The following is a 13,542-nucleotide window of genomic DNA, read 5'->3' as shown; positions in this document are numbered from 1 at the left end:
GAAGTGTTCACATTGCTCTTTCCTCGGTGGTCTTAAATCGTGCTTAGAATAGGTTGTACATGCGCAGGACGATGTGTGGGAGCCCTTTCTGAAACGGGAGAGGGATGAACTCGATGACCTTGCAGCTTTTTCTGTCTCTCAGAACGCGGCTCGCCCTCCGCGCTCGGTATCACACACTGCCACCAGTACATGGGTCTCAGTGAAACAGGAAAGGAGACACTACCGTTTCTTGAGAAGTTTTATTTGGCTGCTCTATTCCATCACAAACATACATTCCTCTTAAGACTGTGACAGTCTTCTCTTCTAAACAATTAACTTTTTATTAGAAAAAGCAAACAAACAACAACAACTCGTAGCTGCACTCACAACCCATTAGTTCAATCATCTGTGTCAAGAAAGTCAATTCAGGTTAGGTATAGCTACTTCTAATTAATATGAATACCTAGAATGTACTTGGCCTGGTGGAGAGTTTTCAAACCTCCATAAGCCTTTGAATTCAGTTGTACTTGAGAAATAAAATGAGATCATCCTCACTCATCTTTTCCGGGCAGGGAACCATTTGTGCTAAGCGCCCCCCACCCGCTGGCTTCCCAATGCTCCTCCGGGTTCACCCAGCCCAGTCTCTCTGCCCGGGACCCGGATTCCCGTGCAAGTAAACCAACTGAGAGACATGCTCAGAACGAGGAATGCTCTTCATGGCGCTGTGACCGGATTCATTTCAGATCCTTCCCATTCTTTATTCTCTGGTTGGGTGGGAGAGCACTTCATTTTATGGCAAAGTTTGTGTCAGTGCTGAGGCTCTTGCTTTCACCATCGCACACGTTCAGCGATATTCCTTCGCCGAGGAAACATGGAAATTCAAGCCTTCCTATTTTGGGCGGGTGTTATAAACCTTCATCTCCAATATCCTTCAAATGCTTTTAACCTAACAGCATGTTTAATAAATGAGGGACTGGAAGTCTAGGACCAGGTGCTGTTAAAACTTGGTTTGTTGAGAACACTGACTAAAGAGAATTCCTCACCAAGACATGCCGCACTTCACCTCCTCAGGAGGGGCTCCTGCCCCCCTCTGCTAAGCAAGGGCATGGTCAAACTGCCCCTTCTCCAGTCCTTCAAGTCCATCGGCCCAGGTTGAGGTCGGCATGCTCCGATATGGGTCCAGAAGGATCCGGAAGCACCTGACAATGAGGATGCCCAAGAAAATGAACAACAAAATCACAAACACAAATGTGGTTTTCTGCTCTAGAGACATGCTAGAATCTGCCGACACGTTCTCAAGGGGCACTAGGGGTGAAGGGACGGGCTGTCCTCCATCCATCGTCCGGAGAAGCAGGAGCACGGGATCTCCCAGTTTCCTTTTCTTCCATCATCAGTCTGCTGAGATCATGGTGGCTGCGCCGTGGAGATGCTGAGTTATCTGCAGGAGAAAGAAAGGGAAGGGGAGGGGATAACTACCAAAGAGCAACTGGATTTCCACGCTCACGGGTCCTGTTTGTCAGAGAAAATGAGGAATCTCTAAACTTTTTCACCAGACATGCTACATTCTGTGTCATTATGGGAAAGAATATTTTACACTTGCATGAAATTACCAGACTGTCCTCAGGGCAGGCACCTGGGGCCAGGAGGGCGGAGCGGGGAAGACGACCAGAGTACAGAAGATGAGAAATGTGCAAGGTAATGTTGACCTCAGGGTGTGCTGCCAACTTGACATCCAAACCCAGGGCCCCCTGCCAAGTCTCTTCCAGAATCCCTCTAATAATATGACTTTCACATCATTTTCATAATGATACCATTGATGCAACATCAGCTATGTGCCAAGACTGTAGCTAAATACAACATAGGTCAACCACTCTACCACGAGCTCTGAGACAGCAGAGACCTCTACGGCCCCAGTGGAAGGAAACTGAGGCTGGAAAAGGTGCTTAGCAGAGAAACTCTCAGGGACTATCGGATTCTGGCCTCCGTTTTACTGCTCAGTGAGTATGGGCCCTTGGAGGGGTCATGAAGCCGTAAAAATGGAATCAGAAATGTCTGTGTATCTCACTCACGGTGCCATAATGAGGACGGATGTCTGCGGAAACACTTTGAAAAGTATACAGCAAAGAAAAACGAACAAAACGAAGAGTTGCTTTGCTTCAGACATGGCCGTGGAAGACAGGAAGCTTCTCCTTTGCTTTCCCTTGCCTGGGCCAAGGGAGAAAGGAGGCATCTCAGACTCCCTGACCACCAAGCTCCAGCTGCTTTTCTTTTTTCTTCAGAAAACAAAGACCAGGTTCAATACTTGTCCCCGAGAAGCACCTTGAGAATCGAGCTAGGGAGAAGGAATTGATTGGCTGCCTTTCTTAAAAAAAAACTTCACAGCGGCTTCCTATTGCTTAAAACCATTTGATAAAGAGGAAGAGAAAGAAAAGTTATCACCATTTCCATTGTATTGGTGGAAAAGTGAAGATATATGGATATTACCGTTTGTCCTTAAAGGCAAGTTGGAGTAGTATACACAAAAGGCCATAAAAACTTCAGATGTTGAACTGAATCTATGTATGAGGCTATTTATAAGAAAAATTGCATAGGAGAGTAGCCAGCTATGGGAATTAACATGGACTCAAAAGAAATGATGTTCAATGAAAATGAGCAACCAAATAAAAATAGAAATTATGACCCAAAGCTGGAACACAATATTTCTACTGTTAACTTCTAATTGTTGCCTTGAAGTATAGCGTTAGTGGTCATAATAACAGCTTGCATGTGTGTTGACACTTCAGAGTTTATAAAATCACAGTTTAAGGCACAGTTTATAAAGGGATTTGCAACCAGCGTCTGGAAGGAAGGAGTTACCAACTTGGGGGGAAGGAATATCTTGCGGCTCTGTGACTACATTTTGTTTAAGGCTGAAATAGTTGTGGTAGATTTGCTTATCATTCATTTTTGTTTTGAAGCAAGATCGGGATAAAATTTGATGGTGTTTCTTAAAAAGAAGCTCCCTAGGGATATAGAGGATGCTGATGGATTGGGTTGGGTTCGGTTTGCTTGTTTTTAAGCACCCTCCCAACCTTGGGTGTTAAGTCTCGGCAGATAACTGGGCTGAGGGGAGGGGGCAGGAAAGGGTGGCCAGAGCTCCCAATGCAGGAATCCCTAGTGCTTCCAGGAAGGGCCGTTTGCACACCCAAGAAATATCCAAACTAGGCTTGTTCATACCGAGTATAACATTCACCAAGGGCTGGGTCCAAAGAAAGTCACGTGCTGCTCAAGGAATGAATACCTAAGCCTTCCTACCATGTCCCCACTTGCCCCCCCATGTCCTACTGAGCACCCCATCTCTTCGACCCTGCCCCCCCCCCCCCCCACGGACTTACTCGAGTCCCACTCTGTGTCCATTTCCCCTCCAGCCCAAATGAGGCCAGAGTCCCTTTCTTTGTCTCTTCTTAACACAGCTGAGATAGCTATGCATTTTCAGGACGTTCTGTAAGAAAACATGATGTAGTCCAGAAAGGAATTAGAGGAAAATTGAAGCCCATTAACTGTGTAAACCTATGACATAAAGATTTCTGGGTCTGTGAAGTTCATCGAAAACAGTGAACCACTAGACAGAGGAAAATTTGAGCCTGTGATGACTCCCCGGCCACCAGCTGGGCGGCCAGAAGAGCGATACCGTAGTCAGTCCTCCGCTTCTCACCCCCGGTGTCCACTTGATGAGAGCCGTCTCGATGCCCGGGAGCAGTCGTCTCCGGCCTTGTCATTCATCCAAGGCAAAATGCCAGCTCCTTTTCTCCTAGCTCATCATCTCACACTGCCTAGGCTTCCTCTGTAACTCATGTTTTTGAGCTGGCCCACCATTCATGTGGGGTCTCCGGGGATGGGCGCGCATTCCAAGAAGCCCCAGCAAGTAACCTAGTCATCCTGATTCAGGTTATCGGCCCCATTTCCCTCTCCCGTCTCCCTGTAAATGAGTCTGGAGCCTGGCTTCTTCCCAGGGAAGCCAACCCTTAGAATGATATAAAAATCAGTTTTAATTTGCAGTGATACCACCCTATGCTGATTAAAAAGCAGATGCAAGAATATGGTTAACCCTCTCTGCAGCCTCCTCACAGGTTTTGGGAAGCCTGCTAAAACATAAATATATATACCCTCCAACCCCTCCCTGATAAACTTAGCAAGGATTTGTCTGGGAAAACTGCACTTACTTGAAGGAGGCGAAATGTGGTAGCTGGATAGAAAGGGGGCTGATGGGTCTTGCTGGAAATGAGGGGCCACTGGGGTTTAGGGGGAGCAGACGTGGGGCACTGAAGGCTGACGGCCCAGTAGGGAAGTCCTGGGGAGGGCGGGGGAAGGGAGGTACAGATGACACCATCCGGAGATGGTTAGAAAGGGATATGGGGATACGGAGACCCAGGAAGAAAAGCCAGCTCTTTCACAGCTTTGCCTGGGACTGATTGAAATCCCTCGAAGAGCCTGCTTGGTTTTAAACCCGCCATCAGCGAATCAGTAATTTACAAATTGGGAAAGCTCCACAGCACATTTAAGTTGAAGGCAGCATCGGATGGAGGAAGAGGCAGAAAAAGAGATAAATCTAATCACTGAACTACCACAGTCCCCAAATATTCAAAGACAGCAACATTTTTAAAATGTCTGCCTTGGAGTGAAATGTCCCCTTTTGGCAAAAATGATCCTTGTAAAATGTTCACGACGGCTCCTACCTGAATAATGAAATCTTCCTTTCAGACGAATAGAGAAATCTGGGCGAGTAAATTATTTCAAAGGACTTCCCGACATAACCGTCCTAAGTGTTAATAATAATCAAAGGCGGTTTTTTTAAGTACGAGAGAACCGCAGGTACTCACCGCCGTATTTCAATCCTAACTGGCTTCCCCAACACACGGCGCATGCATGTCTTCCCTGAACCTCCATTTGTGTGTGCTCAGGACACAATAAAGGCTCGTTTTAATACTGGACTAAGGAAAACTGAATTAAAATAATTTAATAGTATTAAATCCTATAACACATCCCCAGAGTCAAGCTCCCTGGACTCTGTGATCGTCACAAAGTGTAAAACCCTCTGCATCACCTACGAAGCCCCTGGTGAGCAGTTCAGCTCAGCCCTAGCCACTATCACTCTCAGCCACTAGCCCCACTTAAAATAATTTACAAAGAGGCCTCTCTTCCTTTCCTCATGCTTCCAACATACTGCGCCATGATCCATCCTTCTCAGCTCAGTTCTTACCACTTCTTCCCTCCAGAAAACCTTGGCGCCCCAACGTCCAAGGACCCTAACGGCCCATTGAGTCCCTCCCGGACCTGAGAGCCCTGTTTCCTGGACGATAAATTAGGTCATGTTCCGACAATGGAATTTTTGTAAGATAGGAATTTCTTTTTCTCCTAAGTTCAAACAGAAACAAAGATCAAATTGCATTTGGTTTGGAGTACAAGGACCAAGAAGAACAGACTTACATGGGATGGAGTCTGCAGACACCTGAGGAGGCCGTCCTCACTTGGTCTGCTCTGCAGCTTGACCTAACACGAGCTGTTCCTTGAACCCCGCCAGGTTTCCCACCTCTGAGCTTTTAGTCATGATGCTCTCTGCCTGATGCCCTCCTCCTCCCTCTATTCGCGCCTGTGGGTTTCGCTCCCTCCCTCAGGGTTCGCACCAAATGCCACCTCCTCTCCTCGGTGGGGCCTCTGTCTCTCCCTGCACCAGAGGGATGGCGTGCTTCCTGCTCTGTCCCCCGCAGGAGCCCTGCACCTGCTTTCTGCGGCAGCACCTCTCCCAGGACCCGTCTCCACAGGGTGTTCACCTCGGGCCCCTTACTAAATAGCAAGCTCCTTGAGGAATTCCTTGCTGTTCTGGGGTCACTGCCTTTTTTTTTTTAAAATAGAGGCTGAATCAAATCTCTGGCCCCTTACAATCCAAGGAACTGAATTCAAACTTTGAGGTGCTAGCTGAGACAAAGAAGGGATAAAAAAGCCCATGTCATCCAGCCAACCTGGGATGTCAGGCCCCTGTGTTTGAAGTAGATCTTATTTCAAAGAATCACAGATAGTCTGAGTCACAGTGACACTTTAATAGTCTCCGATTTCATGATTTGAAAAGCTGTTATTTGCCTTTTTAAATTTTCCTTGGCATCAAGGCTGATGGGTCGGGTCCCATCAAATACAAAAATTAGCGGTGGCCCTTCTGTTTCAGGGCTCAAGCCCTTCGGAGCTAACTGGCTCTGCTGCTGGGGAAGAACAGCCGTTTAAAATATCCTGAAGCCAGATGTCTTACCTGGAAACCGTGAGTGTCAACATGTAGCCTTCCCAAGCTTGGATCCTTTGGACATTTCATTTTGTTAGCGTCGTATTATACAATTTAACGGTAAGGGAAATTATCTTATCTGAAGAAAATAGACCTTAAAGCAATGATATATTGCTTTTCTTATTTTTAAAGTGACAGCAACAGAATTAGTTTGGTGCCCTTGGCACCTTGCTCTGTGGAGCTGCCCACAGGCATTTGGTCCCACCCTCTCACTTTCGTGGCCATCAGCTCATGGACTGCCCCCGCCCCCTTACACAACGGGTTGCAACGGTCATAGTTATAACAGAGGCAGCGCATGTGAAGTCCTGCCTAGCACATCGTGAACGTTCAATAAATCTGTGATGATGAACGAGCGTTTCCTCTTTCTACCATTTGTGTGCAAAATGAGGTTTCTTTCTCATTTCTATTATGCAAACAAGCACACTGGGGAATGGAGATTATAAGTGAACTGCCCCAAATCATAAAAATCAGTTACCAGAAGAGAAGCATTCCCCAAAGGCTGCTGACTCGCAAGTTTTCTCTCCAGCGTGTAGGAATGAGTAGCAAGTCAGCCATCCCTCAGCTGCTAATGGTGTGCAGGGCGCAGTGAAGCAATACTGTATTTTAAGTACCTCTAAACCACTTAAGTGCCACACCTCATTTTTTAAAACTTCTAGGCCAGAAACCTAGTTATGTGACTTGACATGTTTTCAAAAGTAGACGCAAAAACAGTGGGTCTATTGAGCAAGAACACTCACAGGTTTGTAGAGTTTACATTCGCGTGTAATGGACAGGACACTTCGTCCTACAAAGACATCCCGTGTATCTTATTTATATTTATCTGGCAGACTAGTGAGACCACTCTGCAGACTGTACCAGGAAGGGAATTGGCTAGGTAGGCAAGACTGAATTTGCAATGACTAGCAGAGACCAAGTTCCTCCAAGTGCTGCATTATTCTGCAACAGTTCTGAAACTGACTGTTGAAATGTTAACATGCCTTTCAATGATTAACCTACTACATATGCTGAGAGGGAGGCTAAAGAGAATCATCTCTGTGTTTTGAGGTACACAAAGCCTCAGCTGCATTGCTGTTTGCATAAGTAGAGTCTCTGGAGATATACTCCGTCCTCCATCCCAAGCCCCCCACCCCAGACTTGTAAACATCTCAGTCGACCCTATTATATATCTTCCCCTATAACTGTGAGCCTCCCAGAAAAACCTACCTCATCTAAGGAATCAAATCACTATATAAACAAAAGTTATTACCTATGAATCTTGTGGAACTACTGGGTATGAGCCCAGGGAACAGTAATTTGCATTCCAGGATATACACACAAGGATGCAAAATATTTCCTATAAATGCAAAGAACTCATGGCCCTCTTGGTGACCGGCCCAGAAAGTCAGGTAAAGATTTCCTAGCTCTTTCTAGGTACTTCATATATTTTAACCAACATACACCTCCCTTTTTTTTTCTCACATAAATACCTGGCAAGTTCCATATTTTTCTTTTCTGAATACAGCCCTCTTGATCCAGTACAATAGCCCTGATGCTTCAGAATTCACAGGATGGCTAAGGACAGAGATAGAACTTTAACACAGCCAACAAATAGACCCGAGGCTACTAGGAAGCCCCAAAACAATGGCTTGACACACACGTGAATGTGGTCAGCTACAAATGTCAACAGGCAGTTTCGGAACTGTCGCCCGCCTCCACTGCTGCCCCGGGAGGTCCGTTCCCTCGGACTGTCACTGCCAAGTCAGCCTGCAGATGTCTGCTTGGGTTTGGGAGTGGACCCCTCTTGGTCCTGGCTTGCCGGCTCTGGGTCAGCAGGAGACCTTTCTCTTCAACCTGAGCCCTGACCTCAGCTTTACTTCTTCCCTGTCTTCATCTTCCTCCCAACATCTCCTAGAAGAGTTTTAAAGGGACTGCAGGGCGAGGCTACAGCCTAGCTGAGAACCTCAGGAAAATCCCACGTGAGTGCCGCGTCGGGAACTGGGGGTACCAAAAAGCACCACTAGCAAACTGGAACTTTTCTCTTCAAACGATAAACCTTACTGTTATCCCCGGCTTGCCTTCCCTGTCCTTGCGTGTTTCCTAGTGAACAAGAGTGCTTGCTGATACCTCAAAAGGCTAGCGCTGCTCCGTGCTTGCCACCCAGGGACACCAGGGACAGTCGGCGTTATCACTGGGAGTTGTTAAGTTGTGATCCTTTGTGAACAAATTAAAACATCCCCGTAACATTTTGGAAGGTTGGATGTTTTAGGTGAATGGAAAAATAACTGTAATGGGCAAATAGCTTTCAGGAGCAATTTACTGCAGCTTAGCAAAGAAAAGAGCCTGTTTTACTCCTCCTTTATCCAGTGTCGGTAGCACTGTAAACTTAAGCATGCTTTAAACATAAAGGCATCATTCCATTTCACCCCCTCGCATTAACTTAACCTAGCAACTGTTTAATTAGACTTCATCTGACATCTAGAACTAAATTCAGAACTTGGATGCAAAAGGCATCCCTGCCATCATCGCTCACGCATACATCGTAAAGTTAGAGAAAAGCATTAATTAGCCCATCAAAGACACGGTGTTGGTCAAGTACCTGAATCTGGCTGAACAAACACTTGATCCATTTCCTGGTGGAACAGTTACAGGTAGTTACAAGCCTCTTTAGTTTCCATTCTTCCCGACCAGGCTGTGTTGAGGCAGGAGACAGTGGTATCTGCAAGCCGCTGATGGCACACCCCAGATCTAAAGCCGTCGTTTCAGCCTTAGAAACTTCCCATTAAAACCCCCGAGTTAAAGGAGCATCGTCTTTCTGTGTGAGGCATCATTAGCGGCCAATACAGCTGCTGCTTTGTGGCAAGCCATGATTTCAGTTCTGCCTCCGCAACTCTTCAGAGGATTCTGCTTCAGTGAGTAGAGGCAGTATCCTAGCAGTGAGTCGGAAATCATCTTCAAGAAAGCATTAACATTCAAAAGGAGTCCGGTGAGGGGGGGCGGGGGAAGCAGAGAAACATCACCGGGCATTCCCATACCTTTTCAAAATCAAAGCCATAAATCTACCAGTGCTCTGCTCTTCTCTATTGATTGTTGACACTATTCCTCTTTGGGGATGTCAATTAGCACCTTGCAGCAACCAGCCTCCATATTGATTATGGTTTGTGACCTTCGGGCCAACTTAATTAAGGGGAAGACTTCTAAGGAAGGGCATCAACATAGTATTCGGGAAACAAAGGGAAGGCTCTTTTTCCTAAAGAAAACAAAATTGACCTTTCAGAAAAGCCGTAATTATGGGAGGCGAAGAGGAAAGAACAATTAAAAAAAAAAAACCCACAAAATCATATTTTCACCACCTGTTTGTAAATGTGCTAGGCTGTAGGTTGCCAGGTCCAGTGTATCTGTTGGCCAGCCTGTATGACTGTGACCTTGACAGGTACCCCACCCCATGCAGGCCGTCAGAGACCACTGATGAATAAAGATAGACCTTCGGAGAGAGAAAGTTGTTCTAATTCTACAAATTCTAGTTACACGGCACAATACTTAAATTATTTTCCTTGGATAGAATGCCTAAATAAATTTGGAAAATGTTTTAGGATAAAATTCATCTTTTAAAAAAAAGTGCTTCTCTGGAAAGAATTCAGCACAATCCTTAAGATGGAACATCCTTGTTTTTTGGCAACTCACCACTTTCTTTGTTGAAGTAGAAGCGCAGTTAGCAACAACACCCACCCACCAAATGATGGGGTGCATGATATTTAAAGCTCACTCTGACTGTGCCTGTCAGCTTCGCTGTTTCTTCGCCTCTTGCGAGAAGCCGGCCATTACCCAGTAGCTGTAGGAGACTGGGAGAGAGCACATTGTCTAGGAGGCAAATTTCCAACTGCCAGCAACAGACAACAATCCTGGATAGACCTCAGACCCCAGAAAACGTAAATGCCAAATGTTATGATCTAATGTCAGAATCAAATGCTTGACATTAGGAGCTAGCCTCCCTCCAACGTGAAGGTTCTCTCTCCACGTATTTTCCAGATTTTTAACCGTATTTCCTTTCCAGTGAGTTTCTCTGATTATATTTTCACACACACACACGCACGCACGCACGCATGCACACACAATGGGACAAATGGAATCCGACAGAGCACTATCATTCAATACTAACTGGTATCCTTTGTGCTCTTCAGCCGACGGCACTGTGGAGGGAGAGACCTGTCTCGGTAATGCCAACAGAGTGTGGCTCAGGGAACATTCTGACCCCACCCGTACTTATATACTTCTCATTCCAGGGGGTGAGAAGGCACTCTAGTTAGAAATGAGCCGGAGTTACTGCAAGCTCACCCTGCCCGGGAGGCCTCCTCAGATCTTGTTTTACCCTATAGACTCGGAGAGGTGGAAGGGAACATGAGAGGCTCCTCTGCAGGCTGAAACTGTCCCACGGAGACTGGCCTATTTTTAAAACTCCCCAGAGAATGAGATTCCATACCCCACTCTGACAACCTCTGTTGAAACTAACTTCTCCGTTGCTTCCTTAGTCTCAATGGGATGCTGTATTTCTTTTCATTCTACCCCGGTTGCAAAAAGTCAGTCATGAGCCACCACACGATTTTCCGAGGAAGCTTGCACTAGGGAAACCAAAGGACGTTTGGTGAAGATCTTGCAGCCAAGTTTGGATATTTCTTTTATAAGATAATTGTAATTGAAATGATGGGAGTGAGCCCTTCCCCCTAGGCAGCCACATCATGGGACTCATCGAGAATTCTGAAACAGCGAGTAAGGATTTATGAAAAGTCGAGTTCCTTGAACATCTCACAGTTGGTCCTATTTCTTCAGTCTTTAATGCTCTCTTCACCTCTCCTCTGAATTCTTCCCCAAATTTCTGCTTTCCGGTCCAGCTTTAAATCGAGAACCTAGAATGCTAGATAGAGCTGTACGAAGCTCAGACTCACACAGATTTGTGGTGAAGAGGATGACTTCATGCTATGCTTCTCTTACACATTCTGATCCCAGGGTTACTCCGGGGTGTTAATTAAAATTGTCTTTCCTTTTAGCCACACAACATCCTGAGTCAATATTACTAGAAATCTATTTTAAGAACTTTCTCTATATTCTAATTTCAAGTCTCACCCTTGAATATTCTCTAGATTACAGTTCTTCCCTCAATGTCCCATGCTGCACTTTTTCATAAAGTAATGGACAATGAATATTTTTTTAAAAAGATGCTTCATGAACCATCAAGCTTTATGCCAACACAAAGCTGTTATTATTAGCATTATCTCTATTGTATTTCTTTGTTGAATTCTCAAAATCGAATTGATTCTTGATAGCATCTTCAAAATAGAAACCTGATTTTCTTTTCATGTTCATCAATAGATTCTTGGTAAAAATCTAGTTTCGTCCTTCGTGTCCCATTTTTCTTTCATGTAGTCAAGAAACATTCAGCAAGTTCATTCGCTCAGCGTCAGATACGTTCTGCGTTGGGTGGGGGAAGAATGACAAATACGGGGAAGTCGGTGCCTGCCTCCGTCTGTTCAGGTTGTCACTGTACAACTCTGGAAAGCTCTCTGGGAAGGACCCAGAGGGGCTCCACGTCCAGCTGCAGGGGCCAAGCTTCTGGGCAGATGAGCCCACCGCCACTGTTTTCCACTCGGTCACCTCCCCTTCCCTGCTCAGCCAGCAGACATCTGAATTATGTCCTCATTTCTCTACAGGACTTGATTTCCCAAGGTCATCTGTGGCTTCTCGTTGTCTCAAGCAAAAAAAAAAAAAAAAAAAAAAAAAAAAACCCAAAAAACAAAAAAACACAAACTTGCAGTATTGATCTTCCTCGCTCTTTGTGGTAACACTGGGACACAGCTGACCACTGTCTTTAGGGAACAGCTAGATAAAAAGACACACAGAGTAAGGTGGAGTGGCAGGACTGATATCTCAGCCCACTTCCCTCTTGTTCTCCCCCTCTCCCTGGTGCCCCCTTGGTTCCTCTCCCTCCACAGTCTCTCATTCGCCCCTTAAAGAGGCTCAAGCCAAGTTTAACTCATGTAACCACCAGAGACTGTGAAATTAAGGGTGGAAAGACCGGCAGGCTAGGATACATATTAATGGGTGCCCCACTTTCAATTCATAAAAAAGCAGTGAAAGTCAGTTTATGTGTTATTTCTATGTTTCTCTCCTCTTCATTTAAAAAAATAAATCAATATATCATGTGATATAAAGGTATTTTTTTTTTTAATCAAGATGAGCTCTAGTTCTAATATCCTTCTGATTTGCCAGGTCTATGTATATTTATCCACTCAGCTATCTTCACAGGTCAGTGAACATTTAAAGCACAAGGGAACGGTAGGGAAGGTTTAATAATATTCACACCAAGCCCATAAATTAGGATCTATATTCAAGCATTATTAAAAGCAAGCAGGTTAAAGTCCAACCGCAAATTAGCAGCCTTCTGGTTTGATTTTTTTTTCCTTGAACACATTTCTGTACACATCACATCTGTAGTATGTTGAATTCTCAATTAGTAGCTGATGAATCTGGAACAGAGTAGTCTTCGAAATGAAACGAGAAACAAACAATGCTGCAAGTCAGTGGGAATGTATTTGGAAGGAAGGAAACACCCATAGAATGTAATACTTGCAAGTAATAAGGCTTGCCCTGTGAAATGAACAAGTTTGTTCATTTCTTTCCTTTTAAGTCAAAAACAATAAAACATCAAGGAAGGAAATGCATCACCAAAAAGCTGATGCCCAACCCTGTTCTATTTAGAGACATATTTGCAAACTTTCAGATATTAATTCTAATTACAGCATGAAAGTATTAGAACATTACTATGGATTATTCACTGTTCAAAAGAAATTCGTACCGAGGAATTAACAGCCTGGTGGGTAAATGTATTCTTTTTATATGCCTTGTACAATAATAACAATTTTTTAATGACTTTGAAATACTTAATGCCTTTAAAATGTCATATAAAGTGCCAGTTAGAGTTTTATACATACCATCCCTCTCCATTTTTATGCTCTCATTTTGGCACTATTCTTTCTGTTCAACAGCTGCTCTTTAGAAGGGACCTCTACTGCATGGACACTTTGAGGATTGAGCAGATTAAAACATTAAGATGATTTAGAAAATGAAATAGAATCAGCCTGAGAATTACTGACCTGTTAGCCTGACTTTCATACCTGACAAAATTCTGGAACTAAAAATCTCACCACTGAAAATTAATTTGAAAACACCCAGAGGAGAAAACTAATCATACAAAGCAGTTTAAAAAATGCTGGTTAGGGGCG

At 44.7% G+C, this 13,542-nt stretch overlaps 1 protein-coding gene across 4 annotated transcripts; it reads right to left on the bottom strand.

The window, feature by feature from the left end:
- Nucleotides 1-234: 234 nt before the first annotated feature.
- On the bottom strand, nt 235-9,172 carry CTXN3 (cortexin 3). 4 transcript variants are annotated; one of them, XM_027606154.2, is made up of 2 exons: nt 8,865-9,172; nt 235-1,417 (listed from the first exon to the last, which is right to left on the bottom strand). In XM_027606154.2, the coding sequence occupies exon 2, from the start codon at nt 1,316-1,318 to the stop codon at nt 1,073-1,075; it is 246 nt and encodes an 81-aa protein (XP_027461955.1). In that variant the 5' UTR covers nt 1,319-1,417; nt 8,865-9,172; the 3' UTR covers nt 235-1,072. The 4 variants fall into 4 exon arrangements, with proteins under 4 accessions (XP_027461955.1, XP_027461956.1, XP_027461958.1 ...); XM_027606155.2 differs by lacking the exon at nt 8,865-9,172 and adding an exon at nt 5,446-5,596; XM_027606157.2 differs by lacking the exon at nt 8,865-9,172 and adding an exon at nt 4,839-4,884.
- Nucleotides 9,173-13,542: the final 4,370 nt, after the last annotated feature.

The sequence above is a fragment of the Zalophus californianus genome, chromosome 5 (genome assembly GCF_009762305.2).
Source record: "Zalophus californianus isolate mZalCal1 chromosome 5, mZalCal1.pri.v2, whole genome shotgun sequence".
Taxonomy (NCBI): Eukaryota; Metazoa; Chordata; class Mammalia; order Carnivora; family Otariidae; genus Zalophus; species Zalophus californianus.
Note: the sequence above shows the minus strand (reverse complement) of the source record. Positions and strands in the feature narration are given on the sequence as shown.